This window comes from Alligator sinensis, unplaced genomic scaffold (genome assembly GCF_000455745.1).
Source record: "Alligator sinensis unplaced genomic scaffold, ASM45574v1 scaffold1602_1, whole genome shotgun sequence".
Classification (NCBI taxonomy): domain Eukaryota; kingdom Metazoa; phylum Chordata; order Crocodylia; family Alligatoridae; genus Alligator; species Alligator sinensis.
The window spans coordinates 52,667-66,096 of NW_005843677.1; the positions used below are offsets into that span (position 1 = coordinate 52,667).

Here is a 13,430-nt window from a genome sequence, read left to right on the forward strand (position 1 = left end):
GTATTAGACACTCGGCCCTTCTTCCAAGCAACCCCTTGATGGAGAGTGTGGAAGAAGAAGGGCCTACTGGTGCTGGAAGGGAGAAATGCTGAGAGGTGAGAGGAGGAGTTTCCCTGATTCACAGATTTAAAAAAGTTGCCTATCAAAAGTGTTGTGCTGGCCTCCAACCCCAGTGGGGCAGGAGACACAAGTGGAAGCTCCCAGAATCATCTTTTCATATTCCTGCATCACCCATGTCCACATCCTTCAGGGCTCAAGCAGGCCATTTAGTGGTGCATAGCCGCCGTACTGGTCAGGCCACATGATTTATTGAAACCATTATGAACTTTAATTAACTTTTCTTCTCCATTTTGTTCTACATCAGCCTACTCATGTCTCTGCCCTTTTACGTGTTCATGCTTTTTGGATCCCAGAGTATCTTTATGTGACTTTTGTGAAGTGCCTGACACATTCAGTCCTTGATTAGCCTAATGCTCTTCCCTCTCTCCTGGATGTCAGTGCCCAGGACATGGACAGTCAGCCTTCATAATTAGGACCTATAAGTCAGGGACCACAATCAGTAGCTCAGAAACAAGCCGGCATTAGGGGCTAGACTCAGGCCCTGAGAGATAGGGCTGGCTCAGGAGTAGTCCAGGAGTCAGGAACTGAGTCATAATCAGGAAGAAACCAAATGTCGGAAACCAGGCTCAGAAAACAGGGGTACAGGGAAAGGGTTTGGAAGCAGGAATCAAAATCAGGGCAAGCTTCAACCACACAAGGAAACTTAGATCTAAATCCTATTTCACCTTGATGTGCCAAGGTGGCATCTTTGTAGTTAGATTATGGCAATTTTTGGCACCTATACAAAGTTCAGATTGTATTTCCTCCTGTGCTGGACTACGGTTGTCCACCCAACATACATACCCAAAGAAAACTGGAGGCAAAGAAGAAGGTCTCAAGTTTCTGGAGTTTCGTGCTGGTAAGCACATGCCCAGCTGATTCTGTTATCTCTGGGAACTTATGCAGCTGTAGGGCCCTGAGCATGAGCAAGTCCAGGCCTGGAAGAGAAGCCCAGGGCAAATGTAGCTGCATGCAACAGTGCATAAGTGCCAAAAACCTCACTAGCATGATTATGTGGACACCACTTAGGAGCATGAAGGAGAAATGGGATTTAGCTCTGCTTCTGCAGTCAGTCCACTACAGTTTATCCTTTGGGTTTGAAGATGGTATTGGTTTCCTGCAAGCAAAGCTGCCAATGGTTTGTCACCATGATTCACTCCCAGCTGGGACAATGGCTTAGTACACCTTGAAGGACATCTTAAGGGAATAGGCTTCACAGGACAAGATTGTTTCCTTAAACAGTAATACACGGACTCTCCAAAAGAACTGACAAGGACTTGAGGATGCCTGGTGCACTGCAGACTACTGAGGAAGATCTGGCCAAAGTAGGTGTAATGGGCAGAGGCCTACTGGTACTTCTGTGCCCTCCTAGTTGTTCTGGATGAACCCCTCAGTACTGGCCCAGTCTGACTTCAGTCTCCAGTGACTAGCAGCCAGGTAATGTTTTGCTGGAATTAATGTGTTTTGTGTGGATGAATTTCCATTATTTGGGCACCCTTGACCAATGAGATACAGACCCACAATTCTTAAAGCACTGCTGAAATGCTTTTATTCAGTTGCTGCAAGCCTGTACTAGACAACATAGATTTGGATATGACACGCACCCTAAAACATAGCACGTGTCTGTCTTGCCCAAAATCAACCTACCCTAGCATAGTAACTTAGGCTGGCCAAATAGCTGACAAATTGAGTCCCTTGTCCCACTCTGACAAGTGGCTACTGGAAACGACCCTGCCTAAATATGTCGACCTGTTTCTTGCAAGAGAATTTCAGGGTTTTGAAGACAGCCACGATGATGGCTACACAATTTTTCATATTCAATTAAAAAGGTTGGCCACCTTAGGTCCACAGCACAGATCTGACCCACAAAGAGGTGCCAGCTTGCTCATAGAGGGCCTATTGCTGACACAGACTTGTGCTTCACCACACAAGCCCTCTGCAGTGCTCTCTCTCTACTCTTGAGCCTGCTCCTCGCCCACATCTGTGCTTCCCTCACTGCAAAGGGGTGGGAATCTGCAGTGAGAATCAGTGCTGGCAGCCGGTCACTCCAGGGGTGAAGACTTCCAGCCTGTAGCTGTGATTGGGATGTCAGCTCCAGCCCTCACAAACTAAAGGTCATGGATCCCTTTGTCTAGATAAGTGGCCTATACTATCAGAGATAATGTCTTGAAAACACTTCCAAAGCCATTGTGTGATAGGGAAGCCTGTGTGCCTTTGATTTCAAGTGAGACAAAGATTATTAGGAGCTAAGTAATTTTTAAAAATACAGTCACCTCCAAAATGTTTCAGAAAACCATGCTGGCAGGAGCTTTGCCAACTTTGACCCCATTTAGTACTGATTCCTCTCAGTTTTGCTGGAGGACTCTGTATTTTCCAACCAGCTTCCTCAGGGCTCCCAAGACATCCCTGTTCCTCAGGCTGTAGATCAGTGGATTCAGCACTGGGGTGACAATGATATAAAACACAGGGGCGATCTTGTCTTGTTCAGGTGAGTGAGGGTCATTGGGTTTCATGTACATGAAGACGCCTGAGCCATAGAACAGCCCCACCACAGTCAGGTGTGAGGAGCAGGTGGCCAGAGCTTTCTGTTTTCCTTTGGTTGACTTCATCCTTGGGACCATAGAGAGGATGCGAGTGTAGGAGGCTAGTATGATAGAAGCAGGCATGAGGAGTACAACAATGGCAACCACAATCACCAGTGTCTCGTACTGGGAGGTGTCAGAGCAGGACAGTTTCAGCAAGGATTGGATTTCACAAAAGAACTGGTCAATGTCTTTGGAACCACAGTAGGGCAGGTGCATGGTGTAAACTGAATGCATCAAGGCATCTGCTGCTGCCCCAATCCAGACCCCAGCTGCCAGGCCCATACAGGCTCTCCTGCTTAGGAGAATAGGGTATTGCAAGGGGTTGCAGATAGCTACATACCTGTCATAGGCCATGACTGCCAGAAGGAGGCACTCTGCTCCACCCATTGTCAGCGAGAGGAAAATCTGAACCCCACAGCCCACTGGAGAAATGCGATTGCCTGGGGTCAGAAAGTCTGCTGACATTTTGGGGACAACTGTTAGGGTCTGACACATGTCCATGAAGGCCAGTTGACCGAGGAAGAAGTACATGGGGGTGTGAAGGGAGGAATCCACCTGGATTAGTACGAGGAGGAGAGTATTCCCAGACACAGCAGTAAATGCACGCACTTTCTACTGGGTAACGCTAATGGGATCTGAGGCAGTCACTGGGTTTTTCGTCTTGTGAAAGAAATGCCAGACATGATGGCTGATAAGAAAAACTGGCTTATATCCTTGTAATTTGCGTTATTCAAAAGCTTTTTTAAGTAACGTGTAATTTTAATGAGCTCCCCCTCCGGCCATCATGCTGCAAGCCTATCTATAGTTGGATTTGCAGCGTTTTTACCTTTGATATCTCTGTGTTACAGGTGTGGAGATTCCACGGCCACGTTTTGTCCAGTTTAATGGCTGATAAGAAAAACTGGCTTATATCCTTGTAATTTGCGTTATTCAAAAGCTTTTTTAAGTAACGTGTAATTTTAATGAGCTCCCCCTCCGGCCATCATGCTGCAAGCCTATCTATAGTTGGATTTGCAGCGTTTTTACCTTTGATATCTCTGTGTTACAGGTGTGGAGATTCCACGGCCACGTTTTGTCCAGTTTACTGAGGTGCTGGTTGCACCCTCACTATGGCAGCGTAGCACTCAGAACGCGCTGAGCAAACAGCCCTGATTCAGGATGTATAATTTCTTGCTCCCTCCACGTGCTACTAATAGGCAAACTCCCTGTTTACGCATCAGTCAGACTGAAGCGAATGGGAAAGCAGGTAATCTATAATCTCATGGAATAGCCATAGAAACCAGATACTTCCACAATGAATGAGAGGCCCAGGTTAGTCATTTTTCTATTTCAGCAGACACATTAATTACAGTAATTATTACAGTAATTGTCATCATCACTATCACTAGAAGAAGGAGTTGTAACTTGAGAGGACGAGATGCCAAATGCACAGTAGACAAATTCAACCGCACATTAGTGTGTCATGGCAATAAACCATGCTAACATGCTGTAGCATTAGTCTAGTGTGCATTAGTATCACTAAAAAGGCATGAGCTGGTACTGCAGTGCAGGAGTACTGGCTGCTGTACATTGAGCTGGTATCTGTTATAACAGGTACTAAACTTAATGCGCCATAACTACAGTGCATTAATGCACGTGTAGGTTTGCCCATTCTTACTCAAGTTAATGGTAAGCTAGACAGTCTATAATGTCATGAAATAGCCTTAAAGACCAGATATTTCTGCAATGTTTAAGAGGCCAAGGTTAATAATTCTTGTATTTCAGCAGAGACCACAATAGCATTAATTTTTACCATCACTATCACTAGAAGGAGGAGGAGTAGCCTGAGAGGACAGCTCCATCACTGCACACAGGGGTGGTAAGGAAACTTCTCTTTCCCCAACACCTCAGCATTTTCTAAATAAGTTCTAAGCTCTCAAGATGTGCTCCCACATCCTATTGTCTGTGCAGAGTCCAGAGCCATGAGTGGAGGAGCTTGGATTTTTTTTTAATAGAACATTTGGCCCTATTTTAATCCTTTAAATAATTTATAGTTGTTTTACTTTAAAAGCTAATACATAGAAAATAGTAGGTAACAGAATAATATCAAATTTAGGGATATAGAAGAAGAAAAAGAAATAGAAATAAAACATTTGACAGAAGCAAGTTAAAGATGGAAAGGTCTTTTCATGAAAAAATGTGAAATTTGGATATTATTTTTGCCTTTTTTCATTTTGCTAAAGCGTTCTGAAAAAACATCTTGATCTCATTAAAATACTATTAAATCATTATAACTACAAAATAATAGTTCCCTAACATTTTTAGTAAAAACATTAATTAATGTTTCAATTAACATCAATGATTTTTTTTGTGGGGGGAACATATTTCACTGCCATTTTCCTCACAATTTAATATATTAATTCAGAACATTTCTAATAGCTGACCACGTGACAGTGTGAAATACCCTGTGAGAGGTCCCATTTGAGTGCTACCGGCACAATGCCGACAGAAACTGTGTCCAGAGAAGGAGGAACGTAAAATATTGCAAACACAGAGAAATTGCCTCTTCTCACTCCATAAAGAATCGTGCAATCACACTGGCTTCTCTGTAACCGCAGGAGGAGGTTGGCTGGCTCTGCTGCGTTCAACAGCCTGCCAGCCAAGCAAACCACCTGTTCAGTGTCTGCTGTCCCTGAAACAGCCCTGGGGGAGCTAGGGAGTCATTGGCCTCAATTGACAAATGCAGCCTTGAATCTCGGGAAGGGGATTTAGGACTAGAAGGCAAACTCTTTGAACTGCTAATTGCTCTCTGCAGCTAAATACCTCTGCAGCTGCATGAAGGCACAGAAAGTCAACAAGGATTTGGCTCATAAACTGCAAATGTAGAAAACAGGTGAGGTCTTGGAAGAGTGGGACCCTCGTTTCTCCATTGCCGGAGCAGGGATCCCAGGCTGGCTGTGGGACACGGGGCTGTGGGGGACGTTAAACAATCCATCCCTTCTACTGGATAGGCTTCAAAGACATTAGAAATGAAAATTCATTAACAGATATTATGAATGTAAAGAAAACTATATTATAATGACACAATTTTCAGCCATCTCAGTTTATCCAATATTTTATATATGTCTATAATTCTGGAGAGATGGAGACAAATGGGAATTTTCTAAATGACTTCAATAGAGCCCGGATTTTACCCCTTGAAAACAAGAATTTCCTTTTCCTCTTCAATTCATCTGAAATGCATCAACATATTTAGACATGTCAACAGGAAGAGTCTGCTTTCATTATCATTACAAGGACCACATAATCAGGTATATTATCTGCATCTTTTCCATAGCATTATTATCATCTAATAACATGTGTCAGGTTAAAAAACTCAAAATGAAATAAAATACATTTTCTTAGTAGTAGCTCTAGGTGAAATAATAAGTAGTAATTACGTCTATGTTTAACTTTTATTAAATATAGCAGCTGAAATCTGTGTTGAGAAACATTCATGTGACTCATCCTCTGTAATTACTATATGCAGAACTTAAAATACCAGAAAGGTTTTTTGTAATTCAGGAAAACCTATATTTCAGTGCCTTAACTTGTATAAAATAATTACTTACCTTTATTTCCTTTATCTGATCCTTCAGTCATTCTTAAAAAGAAACAAGTTTGATGTCCAGTTAAAAATATTGTCCTTTATTTATAAAGAATTTCTCAGAACAAAAATCTTGCAGCTCCATTCTCCTGTCTTCTCTTTCATTTGTAAAATGCTTTATTTTCCCATCACATTGGCATATGGCCTTCCATAAGAAATAAATAATTATCAGCTCAAAAGAAGTTGCAGTAGTATATAAAAGAGCAATCCATATCAAATTCTTTTGGCCAACATTACTTTAAAAACAATACTTTTTAAAGGAATTAAAAATTAAACAATTACATTGCTTTAGTGTGAGGCAACAGTATTGTTCTAACACAGGACACTAGCTTAATAGTCTTTCAGGAATTAATTCCACTGAAGTTCCTAAAGTAAAATGATGTAATAATGATTCACATCTTTAGTCTGGATATATGAGTGGTATATTTCTGGACAAGACTGAAAAACAAAAACTACGAAATCTATATTAAATAAAAAAACCTTTCCGTTGAAGAAAGCACAGTGTAACTCTGACTCTCGCACTTGTTTCTGGAGCTACTTGAATAAATTGCCTAATATAAGGGGAGAAGGACTTATTTAATGAAATGCAATCTTTAAAAAAGCCAGGTCAAAATTAGAGACATTACATTACTCAATAGGAATAAGTTTAGTATTTAAGGAGATGAAAACTTCCCCAGGCTTTGGGGAATTTTGTCCAAAGTCATTAATTTAGTTGCACTTTTGTTTCAGTTACTTGACAACTCTGCAATCTTCTCTTTGGGAGAATTTCTTGGCATCCTCTGCCTGAGATGGGAAAGGAAACAGAACAAAGTATTTTTAAAATGATCAAAGAAGATATTTTATAGTCTTCTTTATATGAACCGTAAGAGTTTTATTTTCTTTTTCCATGTTGGAAATGTCAAAATTGAATGTTTTCAATCTAAAAGAGAATGTGCATCTTTTCACAATTTTTGATTGTCTAGTACAGTAGTGCACAACCTTTTTGCACTCAAGGCAACCCCCCTCACTGGATTTGGGGTGCACTCCTTAACTTTTGTGAATTGAGAGGTACTCAGTTTCAAAAAACAAATTAATACCTTACAGTACTCACTTCCTTGCAGAGGTGCCAGGCAGTGGGTTTGGGGGATAATGCCTGAGCCTGTGCTTATCTGCTCATCTCCTCACAATTCACTTATCTCCTCCAGTCTCGAGGCACTTTCAGAGGATCTTGCACCGCCCCAAGGTGCCAGGGCACCATTCTAGAGGAAGGGGAATTCTGGGGTCTGACATTCAGTACTCTTCTGCCATCTAAGTGGTCATTTTTTGGTCACCTACATGGCATTTGGGGTATTTACATGCCCAGGGGAATTCTCTTCCTGGACAGATAGCCCTGTGCATCTGAATAAGTAAGCTTGGCTAGGCAAGACACAGACCAAGCATGTACTGTAGCCAACATAGTGCATTTGTGGGGTTGACTAGACCACATGAGCAGGGACCTACCAAATTTACGATCACACACTTTTCACAGAAACCACAAATTTGAGCGGGCTCCATGTTTAAAAATGGACTCCACATTTTTGGCAAACTTGCTGAAAAATTAAAAAAAAAAACATACTGAAAATAAAATAGTTGCTGCCCAGAGAGAGCCAGCAGTCCTCATTGTGCTGCAGACCAGCCATGCAGCCCATCAAGGGGAAAGAGGGGAGGAGGATGCCAGCATGAAGGGCTGCCAACAAGATGGCAGACAGCCCCCCCCTTCCTGCTGGTTCACTGCAATGACTGCCTGTGACACGGCTTCACCACTCTCCCCCCCCTGGGACACCCAAGGGCTGGACAGGGAGCAGGAGTGCCTGGAAGGCAGGGATCACCCGCTGGCCTGCTCCGGGTCAGTTGGAGACAGCAGTGGCAACAGGCTTCCAGGTGCTCTTGCTCCCTGCCCACCTCCCACGTGTCCCTTGCAGTGTGGAAGCAGGTGCTGGGATGGGGGATCCACCCCCCATTCCCATTGTCCCCAGCTGAGCCTGGCACCTCAGGCTGTCACTTCTCCTTGCCCCTGCCTGGAGCAGATCAGGAGCAGCCCTGGGGCTCCCCTGCCCCTGGATCAGCTGTGGACAGTGGGGGCAGCGGACAAGTCAGTCCTTCTTCCACCCAGAGGCAACACCAAGGCAACTCCTGTTGGAGAACATTGGAGAGGACTGGGGCACCTGTGAGTAGCAACCACTGTAGCAGTGTTTTGCTGGAATTAATTTGTTTTGGGTGGGAGGGCCGTCCCTGGGGGGTACGAATTGGGACAATCACCCCATGCCCCATGCTTTGTGGGTCTCGCAGAGCCGGGTGGAGTGGCACGGTGATTTTGTACTGCAGCTGGCTTCATGTCTGGCTGCTCAGCACCCCCCCACTGCCGAATCTGCCACCGACTTCCTTGAGTCTGGGAGCGGGGCCCTGCACACGCTGATTTGCCCGGGGCCCCACACCCTGCTCAGATTGTCTCTGTTGGGTGGATGCCTTTTCACTCTTTGGGCACGCTTGAACGGGGAGATAAGGAGCCACACTTTTTACAGCACTTGTGAAATGCTTTTATTCAGTCGCTGCAAGTCTGCACTAGGGAACATGGATTTGGATATGACACATACCCTAAAACATGTTGGAGTACTGCGTTGGAGTACAGCATTGAGAGTGTCCAAAGGAGGGCCACTCACATGATCCGGGGACAGCAGGGCAGACCCTACGAGGAGAGGTTATGGGACCTGAACCTGTTCAGCCTTCGCAAGAGAAGGCTGAGGGGGGACCTGGTGACCGTCTATAAACTTGCTAGGGGGGACCAGCGAGGAATGGGAGAGACCTTGTTCCCCCAAGCACCTCCCACAGAAACAAGGAATAACAGCCATAAGTTGGCCTCTTCTCACTCCATAGAGAATCGTGCAATCACACTGGCTTCTCTGTAACCGCAGGAGGAGGGTGGCTGGCTCTGCTGCGTACAACAGCCTGCCAGCCAAGCAAACCACCTGTTCAGTGTCTGCTGTCCCTGAAAGAGCCCTGGGGGAGATATGGAGACATTGACCCCAATAGACATATGCAACCTTGAATCTCGGGAAGGGGATTTGAGATTAGAAGGCAAATTCTTTGAACTGCTAATTGCTCTCTGCAGCTAAATACCTCTGCAGCTAAATACCTCTGCAGCTGCATGGAGGCACAGAAGGTCAACATAGATTTGGCTCATAAGCAGGAAAGGTAGAAAACAGGTGAGGTCATGGAAGAGTGGGACCCTCGTTTCTCCATTGTTGGAGCAGGGATCCCAGGCTGGCTGTGGGACACGGGGTTGTGGGGGATGTTAAACAAACCATCCCTTCTACTGGATGGGCTTCAAAGACATTAGGAATGAAAATGCATTAAGTGATAGTATGAATGGAAATACCAGAAATATTATAAAGACAAAAGTTGCATTCATCTCAATCTGTCCAGGATGTCATATATGTTTGATTTCCTGGAGACACAGAGATGAACAGGGATTTTGTAACGGACTTACTAGAGCCAGCCAGAAATATTATAAAGACAAAAGTTGCATTCATCTCAATCTGTCCAGGATGTCATATATGTTTGATTTCCTGGAGACACAGAGATGAACAGGGATTTTGTAACGGACTTACTAGAGCCAGGATTTTACCCTTTGAAAACAAGAATTTGCTCTTCAATTCATCTGAAATGCATCAATGTATGTAGACATGCTAACAGGAAAAATCTGCCCTCATTATCATTGCAAGGACATCATAATCAGTTATATTATCTGCCTCTTTTCCACATCAGTATTATCATACAGTAACGTGTTAGATTAAAAAAAAATCAAAGTGAAATAACATACCTTTTCTTAGTACTACTTGTAGGTGAAATTAAAAGTAGTAATTAAATTTATGTTTAGCTGTAATTAAATATAGTAGCTGAAATATATGTTGAGAAACATTTATGTGACTCATCCTCTCTGATTATTATATACAGAACTTAAAGTACCAGAAAAGTTTCACGTTAATTCAGAAACACCTATATTTCAGTGCCTTAATGTGTGTAAAATAATTACCTACCTTTATTTGCTGTATCTCATCCTTCAGTCATTCTTAAAATGAGAGATGTTTGATGTCCGGCAAAAAAATATTCTCCTCTATTTATAAAGATCAGCAAAAAATATTCTCTATTTATAAAGAACCTCTCAAAACAAAAACCTTGCAGGTCTTCTCTTTTGTATTTGTTGAATGCTTTGTTTTTCCCATCCCACTGACTTATGGGCATCTACAAGAAATACATAGTTATCAGCTCAAAAGAAGTTGCAATAGTATATGAATGAGCACCCATATAACATCCTTTTGGCCAACATTGCTTTAAAAATAATACTTTATAAAAGAATTAAAACTTTTTAAATGACATTTTTTTAAGGAGAGGCCATAGTATTTTTATAACACAGGACACTGTTTTAAAAGTCATTCAGGCATTAATTCCATTGAACTTCCAAAAGTAAAAGGATATAATAATGATTTGTGACTTAATTTGAAAAAAACAAATGGTATCCAGCCATCAAAAAAATATGGCCTGGATAAAATTTTAGAACAAAACATCTGAAATCTGTAATAAACAAAAAACCTTTCTGTTGAACAAGGGACAATATAGCTCTGACTGTCACACTTGGTTCTGGAGCTACTTGAATAAATTACCTAGTAGAGAGGGAGGAGAACTTATTTAATGAAATGCAGTCTTTAAAAAAGCCAGGTCAAACTTAGAGTCATTACATCACTCTACAGGGATAAATGTAAAATCTAAGGAGAGAAACACTTTCCCAGGCTTTGGGGAATCTAGACCCAAGTCGTTAATTAAGTTGCAATTTCTCTTCAGTTACTTGACAACTCTGCAAATCTTCTCTTTGGGGGTATTTCTTGGCATCCTCTGCCTCAGGCGGGTGAGGGCACCGAACAAAACATTTCAAAAATGACCAAAGAAAACACATTTTAGTTATCCTTAATTGAAGTTTTAAAGTTTTATTTTCATTTTCTGTGTTGGAAATGCCAAATTTTAATATTTTCAATCCGAAACAGAATGTGAAGCTTCTCACAATGTTTGATGGTCTTGTGCAGTAGGGATCAACCTTTGTAGACTCAAGCCAACCCTCACTGGACTCGAGGCCCCCTCCATAACTGTTGTGAATTGAGTGGCAGTCAATTAAATAAAATAAAAATACATTATAGTCCTGAGTTACTTGCAGAGAGGCCATGGCTAAGCCTGCACTTATCTGCTATTCTCTTCACACTTCACTTATCTCCTATTACTTCGCAGAACCCTACAAAGGATCTGCCATCACTCCAGGGTGGCACAACAGCTTTCTGGTGGATGGGGATTTCTGGGTTCAGACATTTAGTACTTTTCTGGTCATTTAAGTGGTCATTTTTTGGTTCAACTACATGGCATTTTGGGGTAGTTTGATGCCCAGGGGAATTCTCATCCTGGATACATAGCCTTGTGCACAGGAATACCTAAGCATGACTAGGTAGGTGCACAGACTGAGCTAGGGATCTTCCATATAGGTCTAAGCACAAAGGCATAAAATCGCTTTGGGTGGAGGCAATATCTTTTATTAGATTAACTGAAGAGTTGCAAAAAAGTTGTTCTTTGCAAGCTTTCTGACACACACGTCCTTCTGCAGAGAAGAAGAAATGAAAATGGTGAGAGAAATTCAAGATGGTCAGAAATCTCTCAGGTAGGAAAGAGCTGTCTTTGGAGAGGTGTACTGTGACAATGCGAACGGATACGTGTTGCAGGGATAAAAAGCAGGCTGGTTACCTGTGTCACAACCCAAGGGTGTGATTTTTGTTTGTGTGCGCTTCGGCACTGCTAAATTATTTCCCGCCACTCGTAGCTTTCTTTGCAGGGTGTATTTCTAGGTTGCAAAAGAGAAATGCATGGTGCAAGGAGTTCCCGCCATTCGTATACAAATTTGTGTCCCACTATTGGCCAGTTCCAAATTATTCCTACCTGGCGGCTAGCGATTGGCTTGCTAGCCGTCTAAGAGGCTTGAGCGGTTTCCACCCAAGCTGGAGAACTCCGAGGAGAACCCCGCAAGGGAGGACTCCACAACCATCAGGAGGAGGAGAACTTCACATCTTGTGAAGATCTCTAAGCGCTGCGGAGCCTATCGGACCCAGAGTGCATCTCAAGAAGGCTATAGGGGCCTGATCAGCCTCTCGCCTCTCCCCGTCGCCGCCTGATCCAAAGAGGAGAAAAGCACAAACTGAGCTCATTCCTTGTGCTAGGAAACACAAGGGCTCCACTGATGAACTCAGTGATGTTTACTTGATTCAAAACCAATGCAAATGACAGGAGAATCATGCCCAAATGTAATGCCCTACTATGACAAGTGGCTGCTTGAAACGTCCACAGGTAAACACTTGGCCTATTTCCTGCAGGACAATTTCAGGCATTTACAAAGGGCAGGACAAGGGCCTTAAAGATCATCAAGGTCCTTGGAGGCCTTTGGTCCATGCAACAGCCTGGAGAAAGCTCCTATGATACAGGAGTGGGGCTGACGACCTCCAAGTATTTCCTAAGGGATTACATGAGAGAGGAATGCAAATGATTGTTATCCTTAGGGGAAACTGGCAGCTAAGGCAGTCAGATACTGTTAAAATAATATGACTTAATTCTAAATTTTCCAGTATGCCTAGGCTTTGGCTTTGATCAGACTTAGTATAAATAACATTAAACCACAGCTTTTGTCAATTCTGCTGGACAACTCTGCCTTTCCCAAACAGTTTTCTTAGGGCTGCTAAGACATCCTTGTTTCTCAGGCTGTAGATGAGTGGATTCAGCACTGGGGTGACAATTGTGTAAAACAGAGACACAATCTTGTCTTGCTCTGGGAAGTGGTAGGAGCTGGGTCTGATGTACATGAAGATGGCTGCCCCGTAGAACATGCCCACCACGGTCAGGTGGGAGGAGCAGGTGGCCAGAGCTTTCTGCTGCCCTTTGGTTGACTTCATCCTTAGGACTGCAGCAAGGATGTGAGCGTAGGAGTCTAGGATGGTGGAAGAGGGGATGAGGAGCAGGACAATGACACATACAAACAGAAGACACTCATAAAAAGTCCTTTTTCAGATATGTGGGGA

General features: G+C 43.1%; 1 protein-coding gene across 1 annotated transcript; it reads right to left on the bottom strand.

Moving 5' to 3' along the window:
* Positions 1-2,444: 2,444 nt before the first annotated feature.
* Positions 2,445-6,305, bottom strand: LOC106723362 (olfactory receptor 2T11-like). The gene is made up of 3 exons (XM_014527585.1): positions 6,275-6,305; positions 5,156-5,175; positions 2,445-3,296 (listed from the first exon to the last, which is right to left on the bottom strand). The coding sequence occupies exons 1-3, from the start codon at positions 6,303-6,305 to the stop codon at positions 2,445-2,447; spliced, it is 903 nt and encodes a 300-aa protein (XP_014383071.1).
* Positions 6,306-13,430: the final 7,125 nt, after the last annotated feature.